The 25,601-nt window shown below is 42.4% G+C and overlaps 1 protein-coding gene across 1 annotated transcript; it reads right to left on the minus strand.

The window, feature by feature from the left end:
- Nucleotides 1-6,718: 6,718 nt before the first annotated feature.
- LOC131085936 (basic helix-loop-helix transcription factor scleraxis-like) lies at nucleotides 6,719-24,361 on the minus strand. The gene is made up of 4 exons (XM_058028516.1): nucleotides 24,252-24,361; nucleotides 10,897-11,221; nucleotides 10,368-10,751; nucleotides 6,719-10,235 (listed from the first exon to the last, which is right to left on the minus strand). Exons 1-4 carry the CDS (start codon nucleotides 24,359-24,361, stop codon nucleotides 10,185-10,187), a joined length of 870 nt encoding a protein of 289 aa, XP_057884499.1. The 3' UTR covers nucleotides 6,719-10,184.
- Nucleotides 24,362-25,601: the final 1,240 nt, after the last annotated feature.

Here is a 25,601-nt window from a genome sequence, read left to right on the forward strand (position 1 = left end):
CAGAATTTTTTGCTGGGACTCACAACTGCTGTGCCTGACAATTTAGAGAGAAAATATCACTATTCTGTTATTTTGTGACTTTTTTAATACTAAAATTTATTTTAGAATTGCAGAACCTCCTTATATATGAAAATCTAAAACAGTAAAGCTCTTAATTAAAAAATATGAAACCATTATAATTTCAGAGCAGTATAACAGATTAAAATTTATCTTTATGCATGTACTAATGACGCCTAGTTATTCCTAGTTATTCCTAGGTACCTGCTGGTATTGTCTTCATTCACTGAAAGTGAATGTCTAAATGGATTTTCTAATATATAAATATTTTCAGACCATCTATTCAACTATGAATCCATCTCTTTCCACTGGTCTACTTGCCAGATAGAAACAGGCCCCAAAATAAAAGCATATAATTCAATTTCTGCTTTTTAGTTATACATCCAATTATAAAATGCAGAATGATACAAAGATTAGCATACAGAAATGCATTTTTTTTCATGACCTATTAAGTTATTATGAGTTACTTAATGAAATGGTGGGGTATGAAGATGGGCAGAACACATAGTCCTACTAAGGCAATAGACTGCAGCACTGCTGTTACTGTCACTCATGGGTTTAAAATACTCCTCATCACAAGCCTTTCTGTCAGCAACCTTGAATTAAATTCCACAAAGCTCCTAATTAACACAGAAATGCACAGTAGCCTCCTGGAACTGGAGATTTGTTACTGTATGGAGGACTTGCTAAATCTTGCATTGATTTCATTTAGAGATGAGCTCCCAAAGTAAGAGCTGCAAGTTAGTGTGTGTATTATTATTACTCATACTGTGCTGCCTGAATTAAAATTATTTATTTTGGCAGTGTCAAAGCAAAACAAACAACAAGCCCTCACAAACCCAGATGAGTTCTTTTTGCTAGATTACCAACAACTATCCAAGAGCCATCTGCAGAGGGCTCAGGCACCTCAGAATATTGAATGCTTCAATTTCCTCTCTGTTACTACATCACAGTGCTCAAGGCCACTTCAGTGCCTATTTGTCATGCTTGTGAGCACCTGAAATCTGATTTTTCTTACTCGCTGTGCAGCCTCTGCTAACACCAATATAGAAAGATCTATAATGGGATTGGAAAGTTTAGTGAACACGACACTTAATCAGTGCCATGAAATTTGTTTTAGCTATACTTTCATATACAATCAGAACAAGAGGTACTATTTTAATTTTCCAAGGTGACACAGAGTTATTAGAAACCTGTCCTTACCTATGCAGGCAAAGTGGGCTGTAGGTTTCATTTCTGCCTGAAGTGGGAGCATAATGGAGTACCAATCCTGAAAAAAGATTGGGACTGGGGCATTATCTGGTGTAATATTCCAGTTCTGCTTGGTAGTTGACTTGACAGGGATTCACAAGGAAGCTCAAACCATGTACCATATGCCATCAGGCAGCCTAACAGAAGGGGTTTTGTTATTTTCCTTGGTCAGCACTGTGATTTCCCTTTTCCTTCCAGGCTCCTGAGCTCTCCCTTTCCCTCCCAGGCCTGCGTGTGGCTCAGCTGCTCTGCTGACATTTGGTTGTGGAGCAGCAGTTGTGCAATGGGGACCTGCTCAGTGGAAATTGCAGAATGTGCTGTTTTCAGCTAAATGTGCATTTTAATTCTATGTCTTGGGAGTGGAAAAAGGAGCAAACACAGAGCAGAGCATCTTTCCCAGCTCCTCCTCCCTGTGCTGGTCTTGTTCAGCAGGGATGGAGCATGGATGGTTGACACATACTCTGTGTTTTTTGTGGAATTAAGCTGGGAGCAAACACTCTGTTCGTCACTTCTCAGCTGATGTCCACCCCTTCAAATTATTCTGCAATATTTTCATCATTTTCTCAATTTGGAATACACAAAGATGGTCCTTCTGTTTCTGCTCCTTTCCACACTGCTCAGTTCTTGTGGGGTTCAGGTAGAGGTTGATCTGGAAGCACATGCACAGAATGAGCTTTGTGTGTGTGTAGATGTTGATCTTTGTACTCATTGTGATTTTTATTCAGCATCTGAATCATAGCAAATTTTCCCCCATAAAGCCTTAGTTTCATTTTCAAGCACTCAAATGTTGCTGAAAATCAGATGAGTTTGGGTATTGAGAGGTAAGTTCCAGCAATTCCCGACTCTACACTTTCAGAAGGTTTTGTCTTTGCCTGTGGCAGAGTGAGGGACTAACAGAGCTGGTAAAAGGAACCAGAGCCTTGCCCACCAGAACCAACTGTTTAATGCTTTCTTTGAAACTGCTACTGATATATTTGGAGCTGTTTTCTCAGTCCAGGAGCAGTCAGTGGTGCCTACAAGACTTGATCTGTTTCTGCTGAAACTTTCAGCAGATGGAGGTGGTGAGCAACAAATTCTGAATCACTGCTTCAGCAATTGTCTTTTAACAGCTTTGATTTTTCTGCATTGCTTTGACTCTTAATATTTCTTTTTATTTTATTATTTTTTAAAAATTTTTGGCATCTGTTAAACAACTTGTGAAAGAGAAGCAGATCTGGAGGGTAATGGAGTGAAATTATTAGCCTTTTGGAATCAGATGATAATTATGCCAACATGAGAAGATCACTAACTATAAATAATGCCAGTGAAAATAAATCCACTAATTCTTATTTACATTATGGAGACCTTTGGACTCCTTTGTACTCTTTGAGGCCACAAGATCTCCAAAGTCCATAATGGAAATGAGAATAGGTCTTTATAATTAAGCAGTTTAACCATCTTGATTAAAACATTTCAAGAGCAATGGTGTTTTCCTAACAGTAGTGATATTTCAGGTAATTTTTCCTGTGTATTTCCCATCCTGGGGAAAGCTGGGCCACTTGAGGAGAGACAAACACACCAAGAGGGCAGAAAGAAACAATTTCTGCAGAGAAGATCTGCTCATTTGCAGCACATTGGTGACAGCTGCCAGAGGATTGCCTGGTGGGATGGAGGACATGGCAATGCTGCGGCATTTGCTGGAATGCAGAGGCTCCCCATAATGTGCATTTTGTCTCTGCTCCATCTCATTGCAGAGGCAAAAATAAGCCCTGTCATGTTTTACCTAGCAGAAAAGTGGTCTTTGCTTTTCCTCCTGCCTCTGGCTGGTTTCAGCTCTGTCCTGACTGTTGTGGGTTGCTGCTGTTGGCCGTTCCTCTTTGGGTTTTTCTTGTTGGCCACTGCCCGTGCTCCAGAGGGCCTGACCCACGCTTGGCTGCTCCAGGGTTGGTGTTTCACACTGCTGTAGATACTGAGAGTTCCAGAAGCTGCCTCTTACATCAGCCAGAAACTCTCACTTGTGCTGTTATCTCTCACAGCACCTGTTATTAAAGCCTGTCTTTTCCACTCAGGTTTTCTTTGAGCAGTGTGGCAAATAAAAATAATCGGTTGCAGTGGTAACAAAACAACACACAGTGGGACCTTGCTCCCTGCAGCCTGGAGCCTGTTTCCCATGGATGTATCTTGAATTACTTTGTTATACCTCTTACCACAATGCTAAAACTTCTATTGTGCATTTCTGATAGTCTAATTGTTGTATATGCATGTGTTTAGCATGTTCTCAGGCTCCAAGCACCAGCAGCACCAAAAGTTCTTTAAATGTTACCCTGGAAAACTTCAATGTCTCATAACTTCTTTTTATATTGCTGCTGGTGTCTTTGGGAGACATTTATTTGTTAATAAGATACAGATATCCTCTCTCACTGTTAGCTGATTTGGCATTCATGATCATCTCAGGTCCATAATTTCATTTGCACAGACACAGTGGTTAAGACTTTGTACTTCTCTACTTGTAATATTCTTCCAAGTTACAATTTTTAGCAGATTTTCTACCCAGCCAGATGCTTCGGACAAAATTCAGGGACATTCTAATAATAATAGAAATTATTGCCAAAAGGGGTCTTGGTGAAGTTTGGATCCAGTGTGGAGTTTGCTTTTCACATAAAGGCCTGTCATATGCAACACCTCAAAAATAATTTTCTGCTTGTCATTTGCTATCATATGCTTGTGTGGTGCATTATTCCTGCCAGCTGTGGCACTACCAACATTTCTACATTAAAATGCATCTTTTTAGGAACGTTTCTTGCTTTATTTTTCTATGAGTTAATCCCTGATTTTAATCAGCCCTCCAAAGTTGTCACCTGTACATTTAACCATCATCCAATCAAATAGTTAAAAACTCTTTACTAATTCAGGCCTGAGAGGTTCTTCTGATAGAAACAGAGCCCTCATTGTTTCTGGTTTTGGAAATTCCCTTTATGGGCCTGTTGAGCTCCTGCTTTCTCTGGGAGTCTTCTTTGCTTCCCTCTTTTTATGCATAGCTGGATGCCCCTTATCTTGTCTGGTGTATTGGATCCTGGCACTGACCAAAAGTGTAGGCTTTTCCTGTGAAGTCCTTGCACTTTTCTTTTTATTCTGTTCTACAAACTTTCTTTCCAGAGAGCCCTAAGCTCATCATTTCATAAAATCACAGGAAAAAATAGATTGAAAAGGACTTTTTGAGTTATTCCATACATCTTCCATTTTCAAAGCAAGGCTGACTTCAAAGTTAGACCCAACTGGGCCCTCACTGTGTCGAGTTCTGAGGCTCTCCAAGGAAGAGGCTTCCACAGCTTCCCTGGATGACCTGCTCCTGTCCTTGACTGTGCTTGTGGTGAGAGGCTTTCTTCCTTAAGCAAAAGAAAATAAAGATAAAATTATTGCAGTTTTTGATTTTTTCTGCTTGCGCTTTCATTGTGTGTCCCTTGGGGAAGTCTGGCTCTACCATCCCGTGTTGCTGTTGGGACACTGCTGTTGGGTTTCCACCTTCTTGGTTTTCTTACCTCCATTTTAACCACCCCTCTTCCCACAGCCTGTCCTGTGTTCCAACCCTCTCACTGTCCCATGGGTCTCTGCAGTGATTATTGTTGCTAAAGTCACCTTTGTTTCTAATATAAAGGATTAATTTCAGACTATAGAGTGAAATGATCCTCCTGCCCTTTATTTTTTACTGTTTGGTAAAGGTGTTATCCTCCTCTCATCCTCCATCTTTTCACCTGATACAGAGTTGGTATTTTAGATTAAAATGAGCTCTGAGAGTTTGTGCTTTCTCTACTTATCTGTTTGGAGACTTCATTTTGCTGCTTTGCATACCAGAGATGTTATTTCCCCAGGAAAAGTGAGCTTCACAGAACCCTTTCAGGATGGAGCACAGCTGTCTGATCTTATCTGGGCCTGACAGATGCCTACCCTTCCCACCAAGCTCCACTGTCTCATTGAAAGAATTACCTGTTTCTGCACTCTTTGCATTTAAAAATGATCTGCATACATATGCTTGGAAAGTAGGGCTGATTTTAATAATGTGAAGGAAACACAATAAGATGTTGGAGAGAGATGCCATAACAAGCGGAATTACTTTTATCACTTCCTTGTTCCATCACCCATTTCAGTGTAATTGTCTTATTTGTATTGGCTTCTCCTTTGGAAGAACACAGAGCAATTTCCAAATGTTTAATTAAAACCTCACAACACTTCTGTGATGTGAATGCTGTAAACGAAAGAGAGTAGATAAAGGCTTTCTAAAGCCACTTTTGTCTTAAGAATTTTGTTCCATTTTATCTTTCACCCAAACAGGGATCACTTTTTTTGGTGCACCATAGTTTACTTGTATCAAGATATCAAATCCTTGCAAAGAGGGACATTTCTTGGCACCACAGGGAATATCCTCCATGATGGGCTACTGGTTACTCTTCTTTATCCATCCATGCCTCCTCTTTCTCCTTCCTCTTCTGAGGAAGCCTCTGCTTCTTGTTGTACAACGCCAAACGTGGGATGAATCTTCAAGGTTTCTAAAACTTCGTATTATGTTGTAACAGCTAAAGGATTTCAGTTGAAATAAGAACCTGGGCTGCCTGGATGTGAATGTATATTCAAATTTTGAGATGGTTTTTAAAGAAATAGATCCACAGTAGCCAGTTTAGTTCTTCTCACTGTTAAGAAATGTCACTTTTCCACCTAAGCTTTCATGAAACTCTACAGTATTTTTTATCCCAGTAATAATTTTATTTTTTCCCCCCACAATCCTCATACTGATTTGTTAGAACCATTTTTCTTCAACCTTCAAAGGTTTCCTGGTGTAAGAGATCTCCCAGAATTCTTGCCTTATAGACAGGATGCTGTCTATTTTAGCTAATTTTACATAAATTCCTTCTCCTCACCTTGTATTATCCAGTAGCGCTCACTGTTAACCAAGACATCGTTCTCTTTTTTTGAAGGTGTTATTTAGGCAGTCAGTTTAGGTCTGATATTAGTTTTGGTGGCATTCTCTCAATGAAGTGTCAGCAGTCTCACAGTGACAACGCACAGAGACTCAGCAGGGGCTGCTCCCACTCTGGGCTCTTCTGCTCGTCTGCCCTGATGAACTTCCACTGATGAATCAACCTCTTCCTTTCTTCTCCCTCCCTTTCCCCCCACCCTTTCCCTCCCTCCATCTCCTCCTGTGTTTGGCACTTTAGATATTGCACAGGCCCTGAGCAGAGGAGCTCACTTTTCATTTTCCCAAGATTTCCACCCACTTCCCTTCTCTCCTGCCAATGCACACACATAGTGCACTCATACACATGTCAGTGTGTTGCTGAAATCTTGGAGAGATAGATTTGAAAAAGGTAAAGAAAACCATTAAATAATTTTATCTTGAGATGCCTATAGAAGAGAACTTCCATCTTAATGTTTGCAGTTTGTTGTTTAAATTAGTAGCAAAAATACTCTTTATTTTAGCAAATATAATCACATTTTGCAAACAAGTACAGATTTTTGTAAAGAAGCAGATTTTCCATGAAAGGGAACTTCTGTTTTGTGGACCAGAAGTGAAAATAGAAACTAACATATGAAACTACTTTGATTTACATTATGATTAATTCATAAATAACCAAGAACTATGTTAAAATGCTTCTTTAAACTTAACCAGTAAAATCAAACAACATGATTTATTCACTTTGCTAGGTGCTGTTTTTATACAGTGATGTAGCAGGCTAAGTAAAATGATTTATACAAAGTACCATGCTTGGATTATTTTAACAATAATTTAATGGGATCTGAGACCAAATGGTGTATATCTCACAGTTTCTGCTTTATTCATGCATCATGTAAATTGAATAGCCAAGTGTTTACAGGAAAACAAAGCTGGGATTGGCATCAGGCATGCTCTGTTCATACACAGAGAACAGAATGCACTCACAAATAAGTCAAACCCCAAGATCTGCAGAACTAGAGCTGGCTTGGCACCTCTGGAAGAACTCACATTATTCCAGTGCCTCACCATCAAGTAAGGTACTTGCTCTCAGACACCCTCAAGATTTTGACTTGTATATTTGTGCATGCCATGGATGACCCTGCCCCATGATTAAAAAAGTAGGACTGATAAGACACACAAGCTCATACAGTAACAATTCTGTAGAACATTGAATGATGATGAGCTCTTTATATGTGAAACCTGAGCTTCAATTCATCTGTGTCTCCAGAAATTAAATTCTTTTTCCCTTGATTTATAGAAAATCCATTACAGAGTAACAGCTTGATTTTAATTTTTTTTTTTTTTTTTTTGCTCCTGAGGTTAGAGAAGTTTTACATTACAAATATATTTCAGCAAAGTGAAGGATTTGTCCCAAATTTTCCTCATTTAAATACACACAGTTACACATACACAAACGTTCCTCAGAGAAATCATGGTTTTAATTGCTTTGCATAGACATTATCTGTCTATACCATAAATATTTGGGCCACAGTGCTCTGGGGTCTAATTTCTGCCACGATCAATCAGTGTTGCTGAAACTCCTGTATTATTTAGCAATTGAAACCCTGAGAAAATCTTCAAGCAGTTGAATTCAACAGTTTATCCTGAGTAAAGAGAGAAGAATTCAATGTTAAACTGAGCCACATTAAACAGGAGAGAAGGCCAAGTTTTAGGGCCTGCTCCTGTTTTTGTCATTGAAAAGCATCTTGTATAAACCCTTTACAAAACTAGGGAGATAAAATCCCTTTTAAAGGGAGGACATCAAATTCCTCTAGGATTGTAGAAATCATTCTTGAGAGTTTCAAGTTATGAGATTTCAGCTCTTACTTTGGTACAGAAGCGGACTTCACATTTTGTACTCATTTCCTTTAATAATTAAGCATAAAGATATCTCAGTAAATCCAAATATACTTCATTTGCCAAGAGCTACACTAAAACCTCTTAAAACTGCAATAAAATCACAGCATTTTGAAAACCTGAAATTAATAATTTTATTGTCTTTCTTACAAGTTTTGAAATTCAGAGCATACTCAATGAAAAATTTTCCTAAATTTGTTTGAAGCTGAATTATGTCCTGTCATTTTAGGTATAATATGAAATGATACAGCTAAATGAATAAATTAATGTTAACTGTCTATAAAGAGGTCAGATACTTTGTTTTAATGTGTTCACAAGAATGTAGGGCCTAACTGCAAGATCAGCTTTAATTGTAGAGCAAATAACTTTTTAAAAGATAAATTTCTTCAAATTGATTAAAAAGATCCAGGAAAATATGTTTGTAGAACTCTATGCCCACACACAGAGGCCGACACAACTCAAAAATTAAAAAAAGACTTTACACAAAACCGTAAAGAGTTCCAGCTTCACTAATCAGTGCCAAAGCAAACACAGACCATGATCTGGCAGCAATTGAAAGTTCCTCATTAAAAAAAGATTAATGATAGAAACCTTCTAAAAGCAAAAAATCTCCTCTCAATCCAGGAAAATGCAGCCTGTGGCTTTTAATAACCGAAGAGACTGACGTGATGTGGAATCGCTGGGATTTGCTTGGTATTTTTCTTTGTTAGAATTCAAAGGAAGAGCTTACTGCATTTCTGTGGGTACAGCAGATTTTTCCTCATTGGGTACAGAAAAAGTGTGTTGGGCAGGGGAGAAGGGAAATAAAAAGGTGACGTTGTATAGGAGTCCACCACGACCTCGTTCTTGCTAAGTTCTTGGTAACAACTGCCAGAATTTGCTTTGCACTTATGTAGGGCTAGAACTCTGTACAGAATAGAAAGTGAACAAAGTGCTGCTTCTTCAGCCCTCATGTTTGGCCAGAGCAGCGAGGCAGGCCAGGAGCACAGATGGCAGCAGGGGAGGAAAAAGGAGACAAGTTCTGCTTGCAGCACCTCTTGGAGTGGTACAGTTACCAGGCTTACAGAATACAGAGTGCCTCCCAAAGTAACAAGTTAAAGCCTGATTAATTATGTTATAAATAGTAATTTTGCAATAAAAATATTGCAAAATTAACCTCTGTGGTTTAAGATTTCAGCCTGCTGCTTCACTAATGTCCAAATCTGAAAACAGAATATGTTTATTTGCCTTTTGGAGTTACTTCTGAAAAACAATATACAAGTTAGTAAATTGAGGGGAGTTAAACGACCTCAGTGGTGTACAGGGCACAATTATGGAAAGACCTGGCTGATGGGTAAAAGCCCTTGGGAAACCCTCCCTGCCAGGCAGATTTAGGAATATCCCGCGCTATTTAAAGGGCTGGCAGGACTCACAGTGTTAATAAGAAAGGAGCATCGCTTACACTGCACTTCTCCCCTTTCCTCCCCTGTGCTGGCCGCGTCCCGTGCCCCTGCGCTCTGTGCCAGCGCACAGCCAAGGGCGCGGCTTTCTTTCACTGGAAGTTTTTCCAGCTTTCTGTGAACACCTCAAAATAATCCCCCAGCACGGCTGAGACCTCTGAAGCATGTCAGCTGTCGGCATCAGGCCGTGTCCCCGGCGCTGGCGTGCAGCTGCAGGGGTGGGCGGCAGCGCTGCGTGCAGCCCGGGCTGCGCTGGAGGCGGAGGGCACGGCGCGTTCGTGGCAGCTCCCCCTGACAGGGGACACCGTGTGTTTGCAAGTTCAAGTTTCATCATGCGACACAGGTTTGGGAGGCATCAGGATCAGGGCTTGGCTGCTGAGGTTTAACGTTTCTCGCGCTAAAATAGCTGCAGCGCCCGGTGCGACCGAGGCAGCGGATTTCACTTGCAAAACACCCTGAAAAAAGCCCTCACAATATGAAACAAAGTGCATAGGCTTAGAAAGGAACTCTTTTAGGACTGTGCTATCTAAATGTAAACATGCAGCACGAGTGAGGCGATGTTACCCAGAGCAGTGGTACAGTCACAGCAGGAGTGGTGCGAGACCTCAGCCTGTTCAGGGCCCGGTTACGGCTGGAGCAGGTGATGCTTTCTCTCTTTCTCGGTGCTGTTCGATGGACAAAAACACAGGTTAGGAGGCACCGAGGACAGCACTGACCCTTTTGGCAGTTCAATCCCGAACCTGCGGGGGATACCAACAACCTCCCCAACAGAGAGGCACTCAGAAGCCGGGCCTTACCCGCTGCCGCTGGTCGCTGAGGCAGAAGGTGCAGATGGAGCGGGGCGCGGAGGCACCTGGTGGCGAGCAGGGCTGAGCGGGCTGCGGACACGGCTGCGGACAGGGCTGCGGGCACGGCTGTGGACAAGGCTGCGGGCACGGCTGTGGACAAGGCTGCGGGCACGGCTGTGGACAGGGCTGCTCGGCATCCCCCGCGCCGTCCTGCGGGCGCTGCTGCAGCAGCAGCACGTTGGCCAGGTGCGAGATGTAGCTGGCCGCCAGGCGCAGCGTCTCCACCTTGGAGAGGCGGCGGTCGGCGGGGCGGGTGGGGATGAGCCGGCGGAGGGCGCCGAAGGCCGCGTTGACGCTGTGCGTGCGGTGCCGCTCCCGCGCGTTGGCCGCCGCCCGCCGCCCGCCGCCGCCCCGCGCCCGCCGCCGCCGCCCCGCGCCCCCCGCGCGGCCCCGCGCCGGCCCCGCGCCCGCCGCCGCCGCCGCCGCGCCCCCGCCGCCCCGCATGGCGCCCGCCGCCGCCCGCCCGCCGCTCCATCACTTTTATGCGCGGCAGGTGCCGCATCGCCCCGGCTCGCCCCGCGTCCCGCCGGCCGCGCTTGGCGGCTGCTCCCGGCCGGGGGCCGCCGCCGCACCTGTCGCGGTGCCGGGCTCGGCAGAGGCTCCGCGGAAACCCCCGCTCCTCCTCCTCCTCCTCCTCCTGCCGCTGCCGGGGGGGTGTCTGCGGCTCCCGCATCCAGCGGTGCGACCGGTCCGGGGATCCTCGTGGGGCGCACAAACCCCCGCGGGTTTTACCCGTTCTGCGCCCCCGCGTTCCGTGTCCGTTCCAGCATATGTGTGGGTACGGATGAACGGGATCGTGCAGGCTGGAAAAGACCTCAGAGTCCAACCTTTGACCGGCTGAAAGGTGATGACCTTGTCAATTAACCATAGCACTAAAATGTCATGTCCAGCTGTTTCTTGAACACCTCCAGGGTGGTGGTTCCACCACTGCCCTGGGCAGCCCCTTCCAGTGCTTGACAGCTCTTCATGTGATGAAATCTTCCTGATGCCCAGAGTCTCTGTCCTCTTGTCCCTTCACTAGTTGCCTTGCAGAAGAGGCTGATCCCCACCTGGCTACAACTTCCTTTGAGGTTATCTTTAGGCTGGAGTGATAGATCAAGCATGGAGGTGGATTTCACACCTTCCCCAAGCAACCCTAGACACATACAAATCCAGTTTCTCATTCTGTTCAGAATGAGTGTCTGCCTCAATCATTTACTTATTAAAAGGTCATCATAAGCACTAATTGATTGCACCTCTTTTCTTCATAAAAATTTGACATCCTGTCTCAGCTCAGGGACTCAGGAAAGGTCATGGCACAGGTTTCCTCAAATGAATCATCTCTACCTGATTAAGCAGCCTCAAATGACTCTTTCTCTTTGGTCCTGGAAGTTTATTTGTGGTGACCTAAATATGAATCCTTCTTCCCAAATTAGGGCAGGATTAGCAGAGCCTTATCTCTCTAATCATGGGTGCACACACTGAGGGCAGGCTGCTGCTTAGACAAGTTTGGCTGGGGCTTGTGCCCTCTGAAAATACAGAAGCTGGTACCAACAGGCAGGGCTACATCTCTGCAGTGCATTCCACTGCTGGGATGGCAAAGTGCTGGTTTGTGTTGGTTGCACTTTCTGTTTGGGCAGAACTTGTAGGAAAAAATGGACCAACACCTCTGTCAGCCATCTGCAGCAGTGTCCTACCTTGGCCTGTTGATGAGCAACACTTATTTAATGTGATTTTCCTTTACCTTACTTGGGAGAAAGAGAGGGAAAGTATTTTGATTTCCCATTGGGTAACGTTTTAGAGATTTTTGTGATTTCCATAGCAAAATATTGCTGCAATAAAGTTATCTTGAGGGGTTTGATAGCAAAGGCTGAAGAAATGCAAGGCTGCATGGATAGGTGTGTGCCATGCTACTGATCCAAAGGAATTCCTTTGGGGTGAGAGCAGGATGTGGCCCTTCATCATCAGATGCTGAGGAAAACTGTGTTCAAAGTCATGCAGTTTTCCTGAAGTTTGGGAATATAACCATATCCTCCTCTCACAGTAGGATATTCTGTCTGCTTAACCCTTCAAAAAGTAAATGATCTAGAAAGTTCTGGAGTTGAATTTCAGTCCTTAGAAGTGCTGCTTTTTTGAAGTCTCCGGGTAAGCCTGCTCTGTCCTCCATGCAGGCTTCTTCCTTTCTGTCACCCCCAATATTTCTAGAATGAAATTCCTGAATGACCAGACAAAGTCAACAACAAATCTCTCATTGACTGTAATGGAGGCAGGATTTCACCCTTGATATGTTCTGGTAGCTGAGCAGTGGAGATAATTGATTCTTTGTCAGACTCACTCATTTGCTTACCAGTCCTTAGCATCTCAGTTTCTTTGTTTTTTCTTTCTTTTTTTTTTTTTTAATTACTGAAAAAAATTGCTGTTAAAATCCTATAAACCAAAACAAAATCAACCCCCTTCAGCAAAAAGAACCCTGAGACAAAACTAAAACTGGTATTCTCAAAGTCAGAATTCATGGCTTATTGATAAACCAAGAATGACAAAAGGAATAAGCAATACTGAGGAAGAAAATGATGCAGAGAAAACCAGAATGATTTCCTGTGACTTTACAACAACAGCTAATTTGGGGGTTAAGGACAAAGGGGTGGCTGAATGAATCTTGTTCTGTTTCCAGTTGGAAATAGTAATGCAAGAAATGGTTTGGTTTTATTTTTCGTTAGATAAGGAGTGTTGCAAAAAGGCCAAAATGCTGGTGACTTTAATTACTAGGTTATTGATTGGGATAATATTTATGCAAGTGCTGGGGGAGCATATTCCTCGAGGAAGGTGCAGCATTGCTGTTATTTTACAATTTGCTGAATTGCTAATAGTGAGCAAGAATGGGGCTGCATGAATGCAAAGCAGAAGAGTGGGCAATATTTTATGTGCAGTGATAAGGTTTTGCCTGAAATTTGCCTTCGTGCTATGTGGAGAAAGTTATCTGATATCCATTGTAAGGAAGCATTCAACAGTATTCAAAAGACTGGAAATATGAAGTATCTCACTGATTAGTTGCAGTCTAGTGGCTGGCATTTCTTTAATTTGCCTTTATTTTTTGAAGAACAGTGTTAATAGGAAATAAAAAAAAAAAGAAGAATTCAGAGGAAGGCAATTTGGAAAAGCTATACCTATGAAAAGAGCAAGTTATTTAGAGGATAACAAAAGAAACAAATCTAAATTAGCAGCGCTGAATGTCTCTGGTCACAGCCAAGAAGCCTTCCAAATGTATTTCCATTAAATAGGAGGTATAACACAAAATTGTCCTCTTGCTAAAAAAAAAAAAAAAAGACATTCAGGGAAAAATGCCTTTAAAAAGAAGCACTTGAATGTTTGTGGCCTCATTCTGTGCCTGCAGGTCACACTGACTTCAATGAGACACTTGTTTATTCAAGAGCAGAAATATGGCAGTATCCTATGGACACATTTTTTGGGTTTTTTTCCCCAACTGTTCATATTTTTCTGCCTCACTCCATGGTGCTTCTTGCCACATGCTGTGTTTTTTGAAGGATTGTATTCTGTTTGCCTTCTCCATCAAAGCTGTTACACATACACACGTATTTTTGTTTCTGCATACAATATTGCTTGCACGTATGAGAAGATATAACTGTGTTGTAGGCAAAAGCAGCACAGATCTCTACAGATTTCCAAACCACTGTTATAAACTGTTTTATCAACCAGGACACTTCTGCAGTGCTCACCTGATAAGGCAGGTGCATGCTGTACTTCAATCACATTTGACAGAAGGGAGAGTCCAGCTCTAACAAAGAGAAGCAAATACAGGATGTCGATGGCTGGAAATAATAAATTTGACAAAATGTTATCAATTATGTGTCTGTCTTTGACTTTGGCTGGCTCTGACAACTGCTGCTGCCCTTCACAAACCTGGGTGATGGAGTTGTCATTTTTATTGCAATTTTTAATAAATGTGACTGCCATAAAATACCTGTTGATTGAAGAATCTTCCAAATAGCATTTTGCTCTATACAGGTCCTTTAAGGGCGTGATTTTAGGGAGAAAAGATTCAGGAGCAGTCAAAATATGGGATGGTGTAAGAGAATTTTTTGGCAAAGGAGGCCTTGCACAGAATCTGTTAAATGAGAAAAGGTTAATCAAGAGGTGGACTTAAGGCTTCATGTGTTAAAATCCTGTCAGGTGGGATGGTGAACCTTCCAGATCATAATAAATATCCTGCATGCATTTTGAAGTCTCAGTCTGGTAGAGCAGTGCAGGCACCCAGGCAGGGGAGGAGCAGGAGCAGCTCTGCCCTGCTCTGCTGGTAGTTGATTAATGTGGGACCTAACAAGTCCCTTCTTGATATTCCAGCCAGCCAGATTTAGCACGACACTTATCTCTTCACTTGCCATCTCTTCACTTGCAATCTCTGTTCTTCATCTGAATTGATCTGTGCCACGATTCTCTGGTGTGTTAATGAGTTTTCTGTATGGTGGAGTGCTAGAGGCCTTGTTAAACACCAGGGACATCCTGGCTGCTGCATTTTATTCATACACCCACTCTGATACTCTTGACAAAAAGAAGCTGAGTTGTTTATCTTCAGGTTTTTTTTGACAAAAAAATTTGTCTTACAGTAATTTTCTCTGCTCTGGCTGCCCACAGAGGCAAATCCAAATATATTATTCACCTGCTATTTCAAAACCATTTAAACTTGCCAAGTCTAAGTGGTGTTTTACACATTGTGCTGATACTCTCAAAGTTGTTATTAACTGCCTCAGAAGTAGTTTTTGATTGTGGTTGCATTTAGCAGAAAGATGACAAGGCATGTTCTTTTGTCTGTCAGGCTGAAGTGATATAAGGACAATACACCTGCCCTTGGAAACGAAATGTTTTGGAAGCAGTGTTTCTGCAGAGTCTGCTTTGCTCATTAAAGCTGCCAGAGCCCTCCCTTGCCTGCTGCCTTGTTTCACTGCTTTTAAAATCCATCCTGACACAGCTTGGAGAGTTGTCTAGAAGAACATTGAGCTGCTGTGCATGGGTTGGGAGCTGAGATCCTTTGCTAACCCGTTTGGAAATCCCTCTGTTGGTGACAAACCAGCCTTAGACGGAGCTGGGGTAGCCTGGGTCTCTCCGTGGCTGCCTGGCTGGCCTGGAGGGGCTCTCCCACCCTCCTGTAGTTTGCCTCAGGCATGAATCCATGCCTCAAGCGTGCACTGAAGGAGGGTGTTCAGTTTGGATCTATTGGGGAAAGGGGCTGGGAGCACCACCCAGCAAGGTGTGGTGCTCTTCATGATAGTGGAACCCTGGAAAAAGTTAAAGATAGAATCTAAAATGTTAGGCTTTGTGCTTTCCCAGATCAACTGCACCTGCGTAAGCAGTATGCTAAATTATATAATTGTTAGATGTGATGATTGTTTAGTAATTAAATGTAATTATTATATAACCATAAGAAGAATAGCGAGAAACTATGTTGGAAATTCAGAGAGGGGCTAAATTTATGTATGCAATAGAACAATATAAGTTTAATAATTAACATGAAAGTTATGTAACGATAGAGTATAAAACATGATCATTTCGGATGTATGGTGGGAGTCAGATTTGGGTTGAATATACCCCGATTCCCAGAGCTCTTAATAAAAAGCACCACATATAATCGCTCCATGATTATGTGTTTTTGAACGCTAACATTCAGACTTCTCATGACAAAGCCCCAGCAGCTCGTGCTCTCTGTCCGCTTCCAGAGGCTGTCACAGGATGGTCAGCCTGTGTGATGTTTTACTCCCCACATCCCATTTTTATTGCCTTTTCTTGGACCACTGGTGGAAATCCAGCTTTTCTGGAGCTTTCTGGGTCACTGAGAGGCAGAATGTATAGTATGAAATAGGCACTGAATTTTCACTTGTGTTCACTTCAGACTTGTGTTTGCTTGGTTTTTTTTTTCTTTTTTAAAAATAAAGGTGGAATGCTTCTGTAGAAATGCTACTAAATTTTAGTTATAAAATATAAAAACTCAGCTACTGTAATACTGTAATAATGAACAGGAACATGAGATGTAGAATCATCCACTTGTGTGGAACAACTATTGCAGACACTTCAAAATCCTTATTGCAACTTGATTTGTTCCATCTTCCCCTCCCAATCATAGCTGCATCTGCCAAAAAAGAAAGCTTTTTTCACCCCATACTTCTACTTTTACAGTACCCTTTTATGAATAGCACTATACTGCACAAGATTTTGTAGGTAGTTTAAAGAATGTATTTCCAACAATAGCTTTAAAGTGCTTAGAGCTGACTAATCCAAAGATATCCCAAAGCCCATGAAAGAAATATAATTGATTGTATAATTACCACAGCTTCTGCAATATCACTGCAGCTGAAATTGTTTGTATGGTTTCTGTCTCTCTTCTCAGCTTCCAGAGTCTCCTCCTATGAAGATACTCAAAATCTGACATTCTTTAGATACTTCTCTTTGTTCTCCTTAGTGCTTCAATTGCACACGAGCATTTCTGTTAGCAAAGACATCTCTGATCAGGATTTCTTAGTTCAAATTAGATTAAAGGACAGATTCCATTTCAGTCACTCAGGTTCAGGTCAGAACTTTTCAGGGCCATGTGATCCTACAATTTATAATAAAATTGTCTCATCCCTGACCTTTTACTCACATTTGAGGCAGGGGGAGTAGACACTTTTAATTCCAGACAGGGGTGTGGAAAGTTTTCTAAAATGTTCCTTTAGTCAATCACTAATTGAAAGTTTTAATGTGATAATTTCACAAGTTGGAAAAAATAAAACCAAAGAAATTATCTACTTAAAAACAGAATTGACTCTAAACCACTGTAATTGAAAAGAGTGTTTTGGAAGCCTAAACCCACAGCTGTTGGTGAAGATGTATTCAGTTGTTCTTTGGAGCTGAACTAATACAGGGTAATAAATAATAGGTGAATTATAGCAAACAAAGATTTTACAGTCTGAAAGCTTAGAAGAATATCCTGTTATGCCAAACAAACATGGAACAGTGCCAGTATTATGCTTTTGGAATGAATTTCTAGCTCTATCAGAGTAGATAGCATCATGTAAAATAAATCTGACTAAGCTAGTTAGATTAGGGATCTGTGCAGACCATAATAATCTCATGTGTACTGTAAATATAGGAATTAATTTTTAAAATGGTTTTATACCTATAGAATCTTCATCCATATCCTGTTGTATGGTCTTTCACACATATTAGAGACTGCACACCAAAGATCAAGCTCAGACACTAAAAAACCCACTACAAAGATTATTTGACCTTTCTTGGGGTGCCAGTGGGGATATCACTTGGGAAAGATAAATAATGCTCATTAAGATGCCTGCTGACAGCTGGCAGACCAGGTGGTCCTGCAGAACACAACTCTTGTTGTCTCTCATCCTCAGTCTTTAAAGATGGTGCAGGTATGAAGTGGCTTATTGGTGCTCCGAGTTAAACCAAACTCTGTTTTAATTTCAACATGAGCTGTTGTGTTTGCTGCACATGCCCTGCTCTCTCCCTGAAATTTGCTCAGTTTTCTGTGGGCTGACCTAGCAGCAAAGTTTGGAGTCTTGTAGAAATCTCCTTTTGTACTTCTCTTTAGTTTAAAACAAAGCTGCCTTGCGGGGTCCCCTTGGGTGGAATGGACCCCTTCCCACTGTCCCAACCAGTGCTCCTCCCTCCCAGTGCTGCTGCTGGATCTTTCCCAGAGATGTGGAGCCTTTCCTTGCTGGAAACACTGGCTCATGCCCCAGGCTGTCCTTGCCCACTGCAGAATGCCCCTCACCACTCTCTGCCCAGGGCTCCTGCTTCGCTCCGGGCCAGCACACACAGCCCAGGTGCTCCAAACACTGCCCCAGAACTAAAAACTGCCCCAGAACTCGGCCTGTGTGTGATCTCAGCTCTCATGGGCGCAGTGAAAATGCAGATCATATAAGAGACAAGGAAACTGGAGCTCCTGAATGGAGTGTGCCTGAAGGAGAGCAGCCTGGATTCACAAACACACAGCACCACACCTCTGTATGGGCACAGTAAGCCCTGCATCTCTGTTAAAAATCTCTCTAATTAAGTGATTAAAATTATGGTTTTACTAAAGTCCTTCCAGAATGGAGATTTTAAAAAATTTTAATCCTTTTGAAATGAAGGACATTTAAATTCATTTCTTGCTTTTTTCAATTCTATCTAAACCTCTGCTGCAATCATTGATGTTACTTACAGGGAGATGTGTTTGTATGGGTGGAGTATATAAAATTTTTTGGTGTGTCTGTTGTCTGTTCTCATTTTTCCATTTGTACTTGCTGGTTCTTTTGGACACTTTGCTCTCTGTAGTAATCCTCTGCCAAATCTTATAAAACAACATTTCCTTTTATATAAAGACTCCTACTAGAACCTTGTAAAAAGCAATTCTGCTCTTGTGTCTGGCATTAAGAAAGTGTGGCTAAAGAAACTTCAGTTTGACATATCCATCAACTATATTGAAAATTATTTCATACAGGAAATAATGGCTTTCTGCTGAGATCATTAAAATGAAATTCTTGACTTGTCCTGGGATCTTTGAAGGTGTGGGGAGGCAGGCTTGCACTCAGTTCTGTGCCTGTTAGGCACATATCTGCATGCTGACCTGCCTTGCAGGCAGACCTGAATGAGTTGCTTGCCTGAAAGGTGCTGTACAAAGGCTCATAACTCACTTTCCAGGCAGACAAGAACAGGTACTTGTCTGGGAGACAGCCCTTTGTTGATAACCTGCCTCCAAGGCAGATCTGTCTAGTTATCTCTGCTGTCTTTGAAGCAGCTCCACTCTGAGCTGTGTGTCCTTAGTGGGCTCGCTGCTGCCTGCCTGGGAGGTTCTTGGGCTGATCATCTTCCTTCTGGAAAATCCTGAGCAATTAGGCACCCCAACAGCATCTCTCCAAAAGGGACACTTACAGCATGAACTGGCTGAGTGCTGACTGATCACTGTGCCTGGTGTTCTCTATTAGCCTCCCATGTACAAGCACTGTCACAAACATCCCTCTCCCACGTTCAGAAAAATAAAATAAAGGGCTTGTCAAAAATTTCTGCTAATATAGCACAGAGCTCACACATGCTGCTTTCTGTGGCAGTAATCAGACTGCCAAACTTGCTGAAGAGAAGGAAGGGAGTAGGGAGAGTCTTTAAAAAATTTTTTTTTCAAAATTGCTATGCTGCATTGAAGGACTAAAGGGAAGGTGGATACTGTATTTCAGTGTTCAGTCTTAAAAATGGCATCTAATTATTATGTCAGGGATCCAGTTCTCAGCCACTTATACAGCATCATAAGTGCTACATGCTCATTTCTAATCAAAGAAATGCTTTATTTCACTTGGAAAAAAATAAAGAGCAATTACTAGTTGACTGTAAAAAGCATTTTTATTTCTTTTCCTTTCTTAGAGAAGTTGAGATTGCAAGTCAGATATTAGTCTTGGGAAAAAAGATATATACCTCAAGGCCATAAACCAGCAGCAGTTAAGTCACCTGATAAAGGAGAGATCAGATATTAAGCATTTTTATGTTTGGTGCAATATTGTTGTGTAAGTATATCAGTGTAATTCTGCAGTGGGTTGGTTGCAGTTGGTTATAATCACTCTGGCAGGCATGGAATGAGTTCAGAATTAGCCTCTTATTTTAGTTCTGCTTGTGTTTTGTGGAGGAAGCAGGAATTTTGCTTTAGCTATGTGAGTCCTGGATGCAGTGTGACACATCCCATGTGTTTGGAAAGCATTCTGTTAACTCAGGGAGTGCAGCAGCTCATGGCAGGGACTGCAGTACCTGTTGGTCCTACTCTGTTTCTTCCTGCAGTCTGATCCACTCCAGGACTAATATCTGCTGTCAGGCATGATTTCTCCCTCTTCCAGTTCCCCTAAACCTCTCAGCTGGGGCTGTCTGCGTGAAGAGCACTTAGGGATGGAGTCTCTGTCCCAGTGTGGCCACCCCGGGGCAGGATGCACTCCTCACTTGGCTGTAGGGAGCAATGCCCAGTGCAAGCTGCTCCCAGCTTGTGGCTGGCCCAGTGGGATTTGTGGATTTGTGTCACACCCCTGGTGCATGGAATGTGGGATTTCTGCTGCACAATTCTGCACCTGGGCTGGGCAGCAAGGAGGATATTCCTCCTCTCCTTACATGCACTCTGGTGGCTCTGTATCACGGAAGAAACACGATTAAAAAAGACAATCTTGTACTTGGAAAGGAAGGCCGTGAATTTTATATTAGTGCTTTAGTTCTAATCTAGGCTAGTTTTGTAGAATGGAGAGGCTTTTTTCTCCCTCTCCTGCCCAAATTAATTTCACTCATTGGGCATGAGGAATAGAAACTAGGAGCCTGAAGTCATGCTGTGATATCCAGAAATACAGGTATGACTCCCTTTGTTTTTCTCCTCATCTTTCCTTCCCTCAACCTCTTTCACCCCATCTTTATTGCGGCATATTTTGACTAATGATTGTGGCTGAAGAAATTGAAATCTGCTCATGGGTATTTCTCAAGCAGACTAAGCTTGTCAGCTAAATTATTCATTGTGAAACAACTCCTCAGAGGCAAGGACTATACCTGGTGTAATGGTGACCAGGCTGGACCTTTGGGTACTGCCACAGCACTCAGATGCAGCACTGACAGCATCCACAGTTTCCAAGGAGCACAAATGACAGCACAGATCTCTCCATCACACACGGGTGAGGTGCAGCTGAAAAGCAGGACCTGCTCATGAGACAGGAGCTGGGTGATGACAGGGGAGCAAATGCCCAATTACAAATGAAAAGCTGCCTGTGCTAAAATGTAATGAAACTGGGTATAATATTTGGGTGTAGGATATTTGTTTAATATCCCTCTTGGGACATGGCTGTGTCCAGTCCCTTTCCCAGCCTCTAATGAATCAGGGTCACTTTCTTGCTCATAAACCAGACCAGGACTGTTGCAAGTCATCAGATGTCCTGGTTCTATGTGCCACTAACTGGGGTAGCTTTTGATCAACAGGACTGAAACCATCCTTACTTGAGTTCATATTTTGCTTTCTGCAAGACCTGGAAATGTTTATACTAAAATGACACGTATGTATCACTTGATAATAGGTGTCAAGTTATTGGTCCAAATATGTTTAAATAATTTTTGAGGAATAATTTGAATAGCACGTTTGACAAATCAAAGTTTATTGAAGAAAATGCAAAAATCTCAGGTTTTCATCAATGACTGTGAAGGGATTAATAGGAAGCAATTATTTAGGAAGAAATTCTTCCCTGTGAGAGTGGGGAGGCCCTGGCACAGGGTGCCCAGAGAAGCTGAGGCTGCCCCATCCCTGGAATCATTCAAGACCAGGCTGGAAGGGGCTTGGAGCAACCTGGTGTAGTGGAAGGAGTCCCTGCCTGTGGCAGGGAGTGGAGCAGGATGAGCTTTAAGGTCTTTTCCAACACAAACCATTCTGTTTTTTCTATGACTTTCTTTTCATTGCTGCAGTGTACTTTTCTAACTCAGCATTTTGGAGTTTGCCAAATGTATTGCACAAAAATCCTCTGATGCTCATCTATGTGTATTTTGGGAAACATCAAACACTAAAGAGAAGACTTTAAAAGATATGGACAGAAGAAAAGAGACTGAAATCCCGTGACTGTGTTAGAGAACTAAATCTGCAGTAGACATGGGTAACCAAACCTCTGACCCTCCAAGCTTTAGTGAATTCAATAAAGGGTAACACAGATCTGAGCTCTCCTTAGTTATTAGTTTGAGTTTTGTGATGCTGAAGTCCCCGCCAGGCTTTTGCTGGTATTGTCCATGCTCTTCATCTCTATCCTGCATAACAAAATATTTCCTCACACAGCATGCCATGGTCTCCTACCTGCAGTAAGAATGATGAGTGCAATTACCAGCTGGGAGTGAAGTGGAAAAACCTCAGCTTGTCCTCAGTTCATAACCCTTCCCTGGATCCAATCAGACACTCAGGGCATTTTAGAAACTCAGGCCAGCTTCTTGCACACAGCATTTTTTACACCTTGGTCAAGGTTACTTTGTGGGGTGTGAGTACCCATTCTGATGCAGTGGGTAGAGACTAAATTGCCTGGAAGTGCTATTTTAGACATGAATGGAGAATATTTACTTCCACCCTTTACTTGGGCCAGACTTTTTCTCAGGCATAATGTTTTCAGGGTGAGCTATGACCTGTTTTTCATTTTCTGCTGGCTGTTTCTCTCAAAAAAAAAAATGGGTGTACTCTGTGCTCCTTTCCAAATGAAATCCCACTGCTCATCCTGTTTTTAAATCAAATCAGCATTCCACCCCATCTCCTTTTTGCCACCTGAGATGTAATAATTTAAATGCTTTGGGAAGGAAAACCAGCCACTAAATGTAGTGATGGAAATAAATGTGTTAGAGGAAGCATTAGTCCTACAAAATGCAGAAGTCCTGGATTCTGGATTCTTGTGATTCTGTGCTTGTTTTGGAGTTGGGTTATGACTGAGCTCTGATTCATGCTGCAGTTTTTTCCTGACAGGAGTGTGAAGTTTATTATGGCTAAGTGTTTGTACTGATAAACTGTGTTAGGGATACAGGGACTCTGAGTCTCTGCTGGGTTTGGTTAAACTAGCTCAAAGATTTAAAAACCACTGAGTGGACTGCCAGACACAGGCACACAAGCAAACTGCTTGTGTATGTTTTTTCCCCTGAAAATCCATGGAAAAAGCCTATCTCACCTCACCCCTCCCTGAGCTGCACACCTTCCATAGGCCCTGTTTGTCCCTGACATCCCTCTGAAGCTGGAGCTAAGCTTGCTCTGCCTTTGCTCCATCGACCTGACTGACATCAGCCATCAGTCTGATTCCTATCCACACAGCCTTTGCCTGTCCTGGGGCCCTTGAAACGCTCCCAGCTGGTTTCTGTGCCTTCAGCAGGGCTCTGGTTTTGGCCTTGCAGCACCATTTATCTGCTGCATCTTTTCATTAAGGGAGGATCCATCCTGGTGCAATGGGTGGCCCCATTCTTCTTATCCTTTGCCTTTGGATTTAAGCTCAGCAGAAACACACAACACAAGCAAATCAAGACATATTTTTCTGCAAAATAATTAAAGTCTTCCCCACTTCTAACACAGCATGTAAGGAACATATTTTCCACTTCCATATGCTGAATTTGTCTCTCATCATTACATCATTTCTGAATTACGGGCTCTCTTGTCTTGGTGCATGTCCAGGAGTGCACCTTGCCCAAAGGCAAGATGGCAGATTTTGCTCACTCTGAGTTTACCTGTAGATTGGAGAGCATGAAAAAAAATGTGCTACCGGCATGGCCAGCAGCTAAATGTCAAAATTTGGCTCTAAGACAATACTACTTAAACTATTTCTCTAAGTAAGTGCTCCTTACACAAGGAGGGATTGAAGGATCAGACTCATAGCATTGTAGAATCACTCTCTTAGGAATATTCAGAATTGCCTAGAACATTTTGAATCTAATTCTCCAAAACCCTCAGGCAGCTTTGAATATCTCAGCTGTAATACATTGAAATAACAGACACTGATATGAAGAAATGAGAGGGTGATACTGAGTTCCAGCCGGGCGATTTCCCTGCGGGGCTGCAGAGCTCTGCCCGTGCCTGGCCAGGGGTCACTCACCGGGCATCCCTGTGAGCCTCCAGCTGCCCAAAAACCATCATCTGCTGTTCTAAGGCATGTTTTGGAGGCTGATGTCGCTGCTACATCCGCGGCCAGGCCAGCTCTCCCTGCCCAAGCTGCCGCTGTGCCGCCCCTGGTTTCTGCAGCGGGCTGGAAACCTCTCGGTACAGAAGGGGGGAAATCTCCCTCCTCAAAGCAACGCAGCTAAAAATCACCCTGATCTCTGCATTAGATGGCTTTTAATAGTCTTTTATCTTACTTGCTCAGATGCATGTCCTTCAGGAAATGTTTATAGCTTCCCAAGCTGCCGGGGCGTGCTTTTCCCGGTGTGTGTGCGCAGAGGATGAGGATGGGCGGGATGCGCTTCATCCCCGTCTCCGGCGCGGGTACCACGAGATGGCACTGCGCTCCTGCTCTTCGCGCAGCCTCGGCTTTAACCTCGCTCCCGGTTAAGCATTTCATCAGAAGGATTTCTTCTGAGCAGAGATTTTATTTTCCCTGAAAAAACTGAGCGGGGAAGATAGTTTTTATTGTGTTTTTTTTTTTTTTTTTTTTTTTTTTATTTTTTTAAAATTTTTTTATTTAGTGGCTGTAAAAGAAGCTGGTGGAAACTTCAGAGGGTTTCAAGGGGTAACTTGAAGGGATGTTTTTTTTTTTAGTGTGCCACCCAGTTCACCATCTCAGGTCACCCTGCAGCTGCAAAAGTTGCAGTTGTGCAAGGGGGCTGAAAATGTCCCGCAAGCATCAGAATCTGGGCACCTGGTTGTATGACAAATTCATGTTTTTTGTCATTGTGATGAGTTGTTTCCTTTTGTGTTTCCTTTTGAAGAAACGGTTTTCACCTGACATCTCTTCCTGTTTCTTTTTTCCTACCTTTTTCTTTCTTTTCCTTTAATTCCAAAATCTCCAAGGGGTACAGTTAAGTGTCTGACTGAGAACCAGGATTGAGATGGGGTAGCTAGTGGGGGAATGATAAAAGAGTTACTTTTCTCTTGTGCCATCAACTGAAAAACATCTTGGAATGTTTGAAATGATATTATTTTATAAATATTGTGTGACAAGACTGTAAACTCTAAAATAATCACTTTGTAAATACTTGTTTGTAAGAATTGTGTGTTTAATTCCTTCAGCTGAGTGTCTGAGGAATAAATTCAGTGCAAGTAGAATCAACTCTCTATGCCATCAGTTTTCTCCAGTAGTTAATATTACATTTAAACTGATAATGATGGAAGTTATTTTTGAACAAAGTGCTATTTGAGATATTTGCAATTAAAAAAATTACATTTTAATGTGATCTTTGCTGTCTTATGCAAGCTTGTATTATGCGTGTTGTTGTAACAACAAAAATGAAAGAGGAGAACAAACTCTTTGGAAACAATTTCTCTACGGTTGACAGGTAGGTAAAATCTTAATTTACATTGCTTGGGACTCAGAAGGGAATAAATACATAGAGACAGCCTGTTCCAGTCCTTTCAGTGCTCCACAGTTCTGTTGGGAGCTGCAACTCCTTCCCTTTCAGTCATCGCTGGTGTAGTTCTCTACACAGATGAGTAGGAAATGCTTCTTTATTTCCAAAATGAATTCCAGTCAGAGGTAGGCTAAAAGCACC

Source organism: Melospiza georgiana, chromosome 7, assembly GCF_028018845.1.
Source record: "Melospiza georgiana isolate bMelGeo1 chromosome 7, bMelGeo1.pri, whole genome shotgun sequence".
NCBI lineage: Eukaryota > Metazoa > Chordata > Aves > Passeriformes > Passerellidae > Melospiza > Melospiza georgiana.

Coding starts and splice junctions, on each gene's coding strand:
- LOC131085936 (XM_058028516.1), bottom strand. CDS start 24,361: ATGAAGCGCATCCCGCCCATCCTCATCCTCTGCGCACACACACCGGGA. Junction 11,222..24,251: donor AAGGACATGCATCTGAGCAA/GTAAGATAAAAG, acceptor GGTCTTTTCCAG/CCTGCACGATCCCGTTCATC. Junction 10,236..10,367: donor TCAGCGACCAGCGGCAGCGG/GTAAGGCCCGGC, acceptor TCCATCGAACAG/CACCGAGAAAGAGAGAAAGC.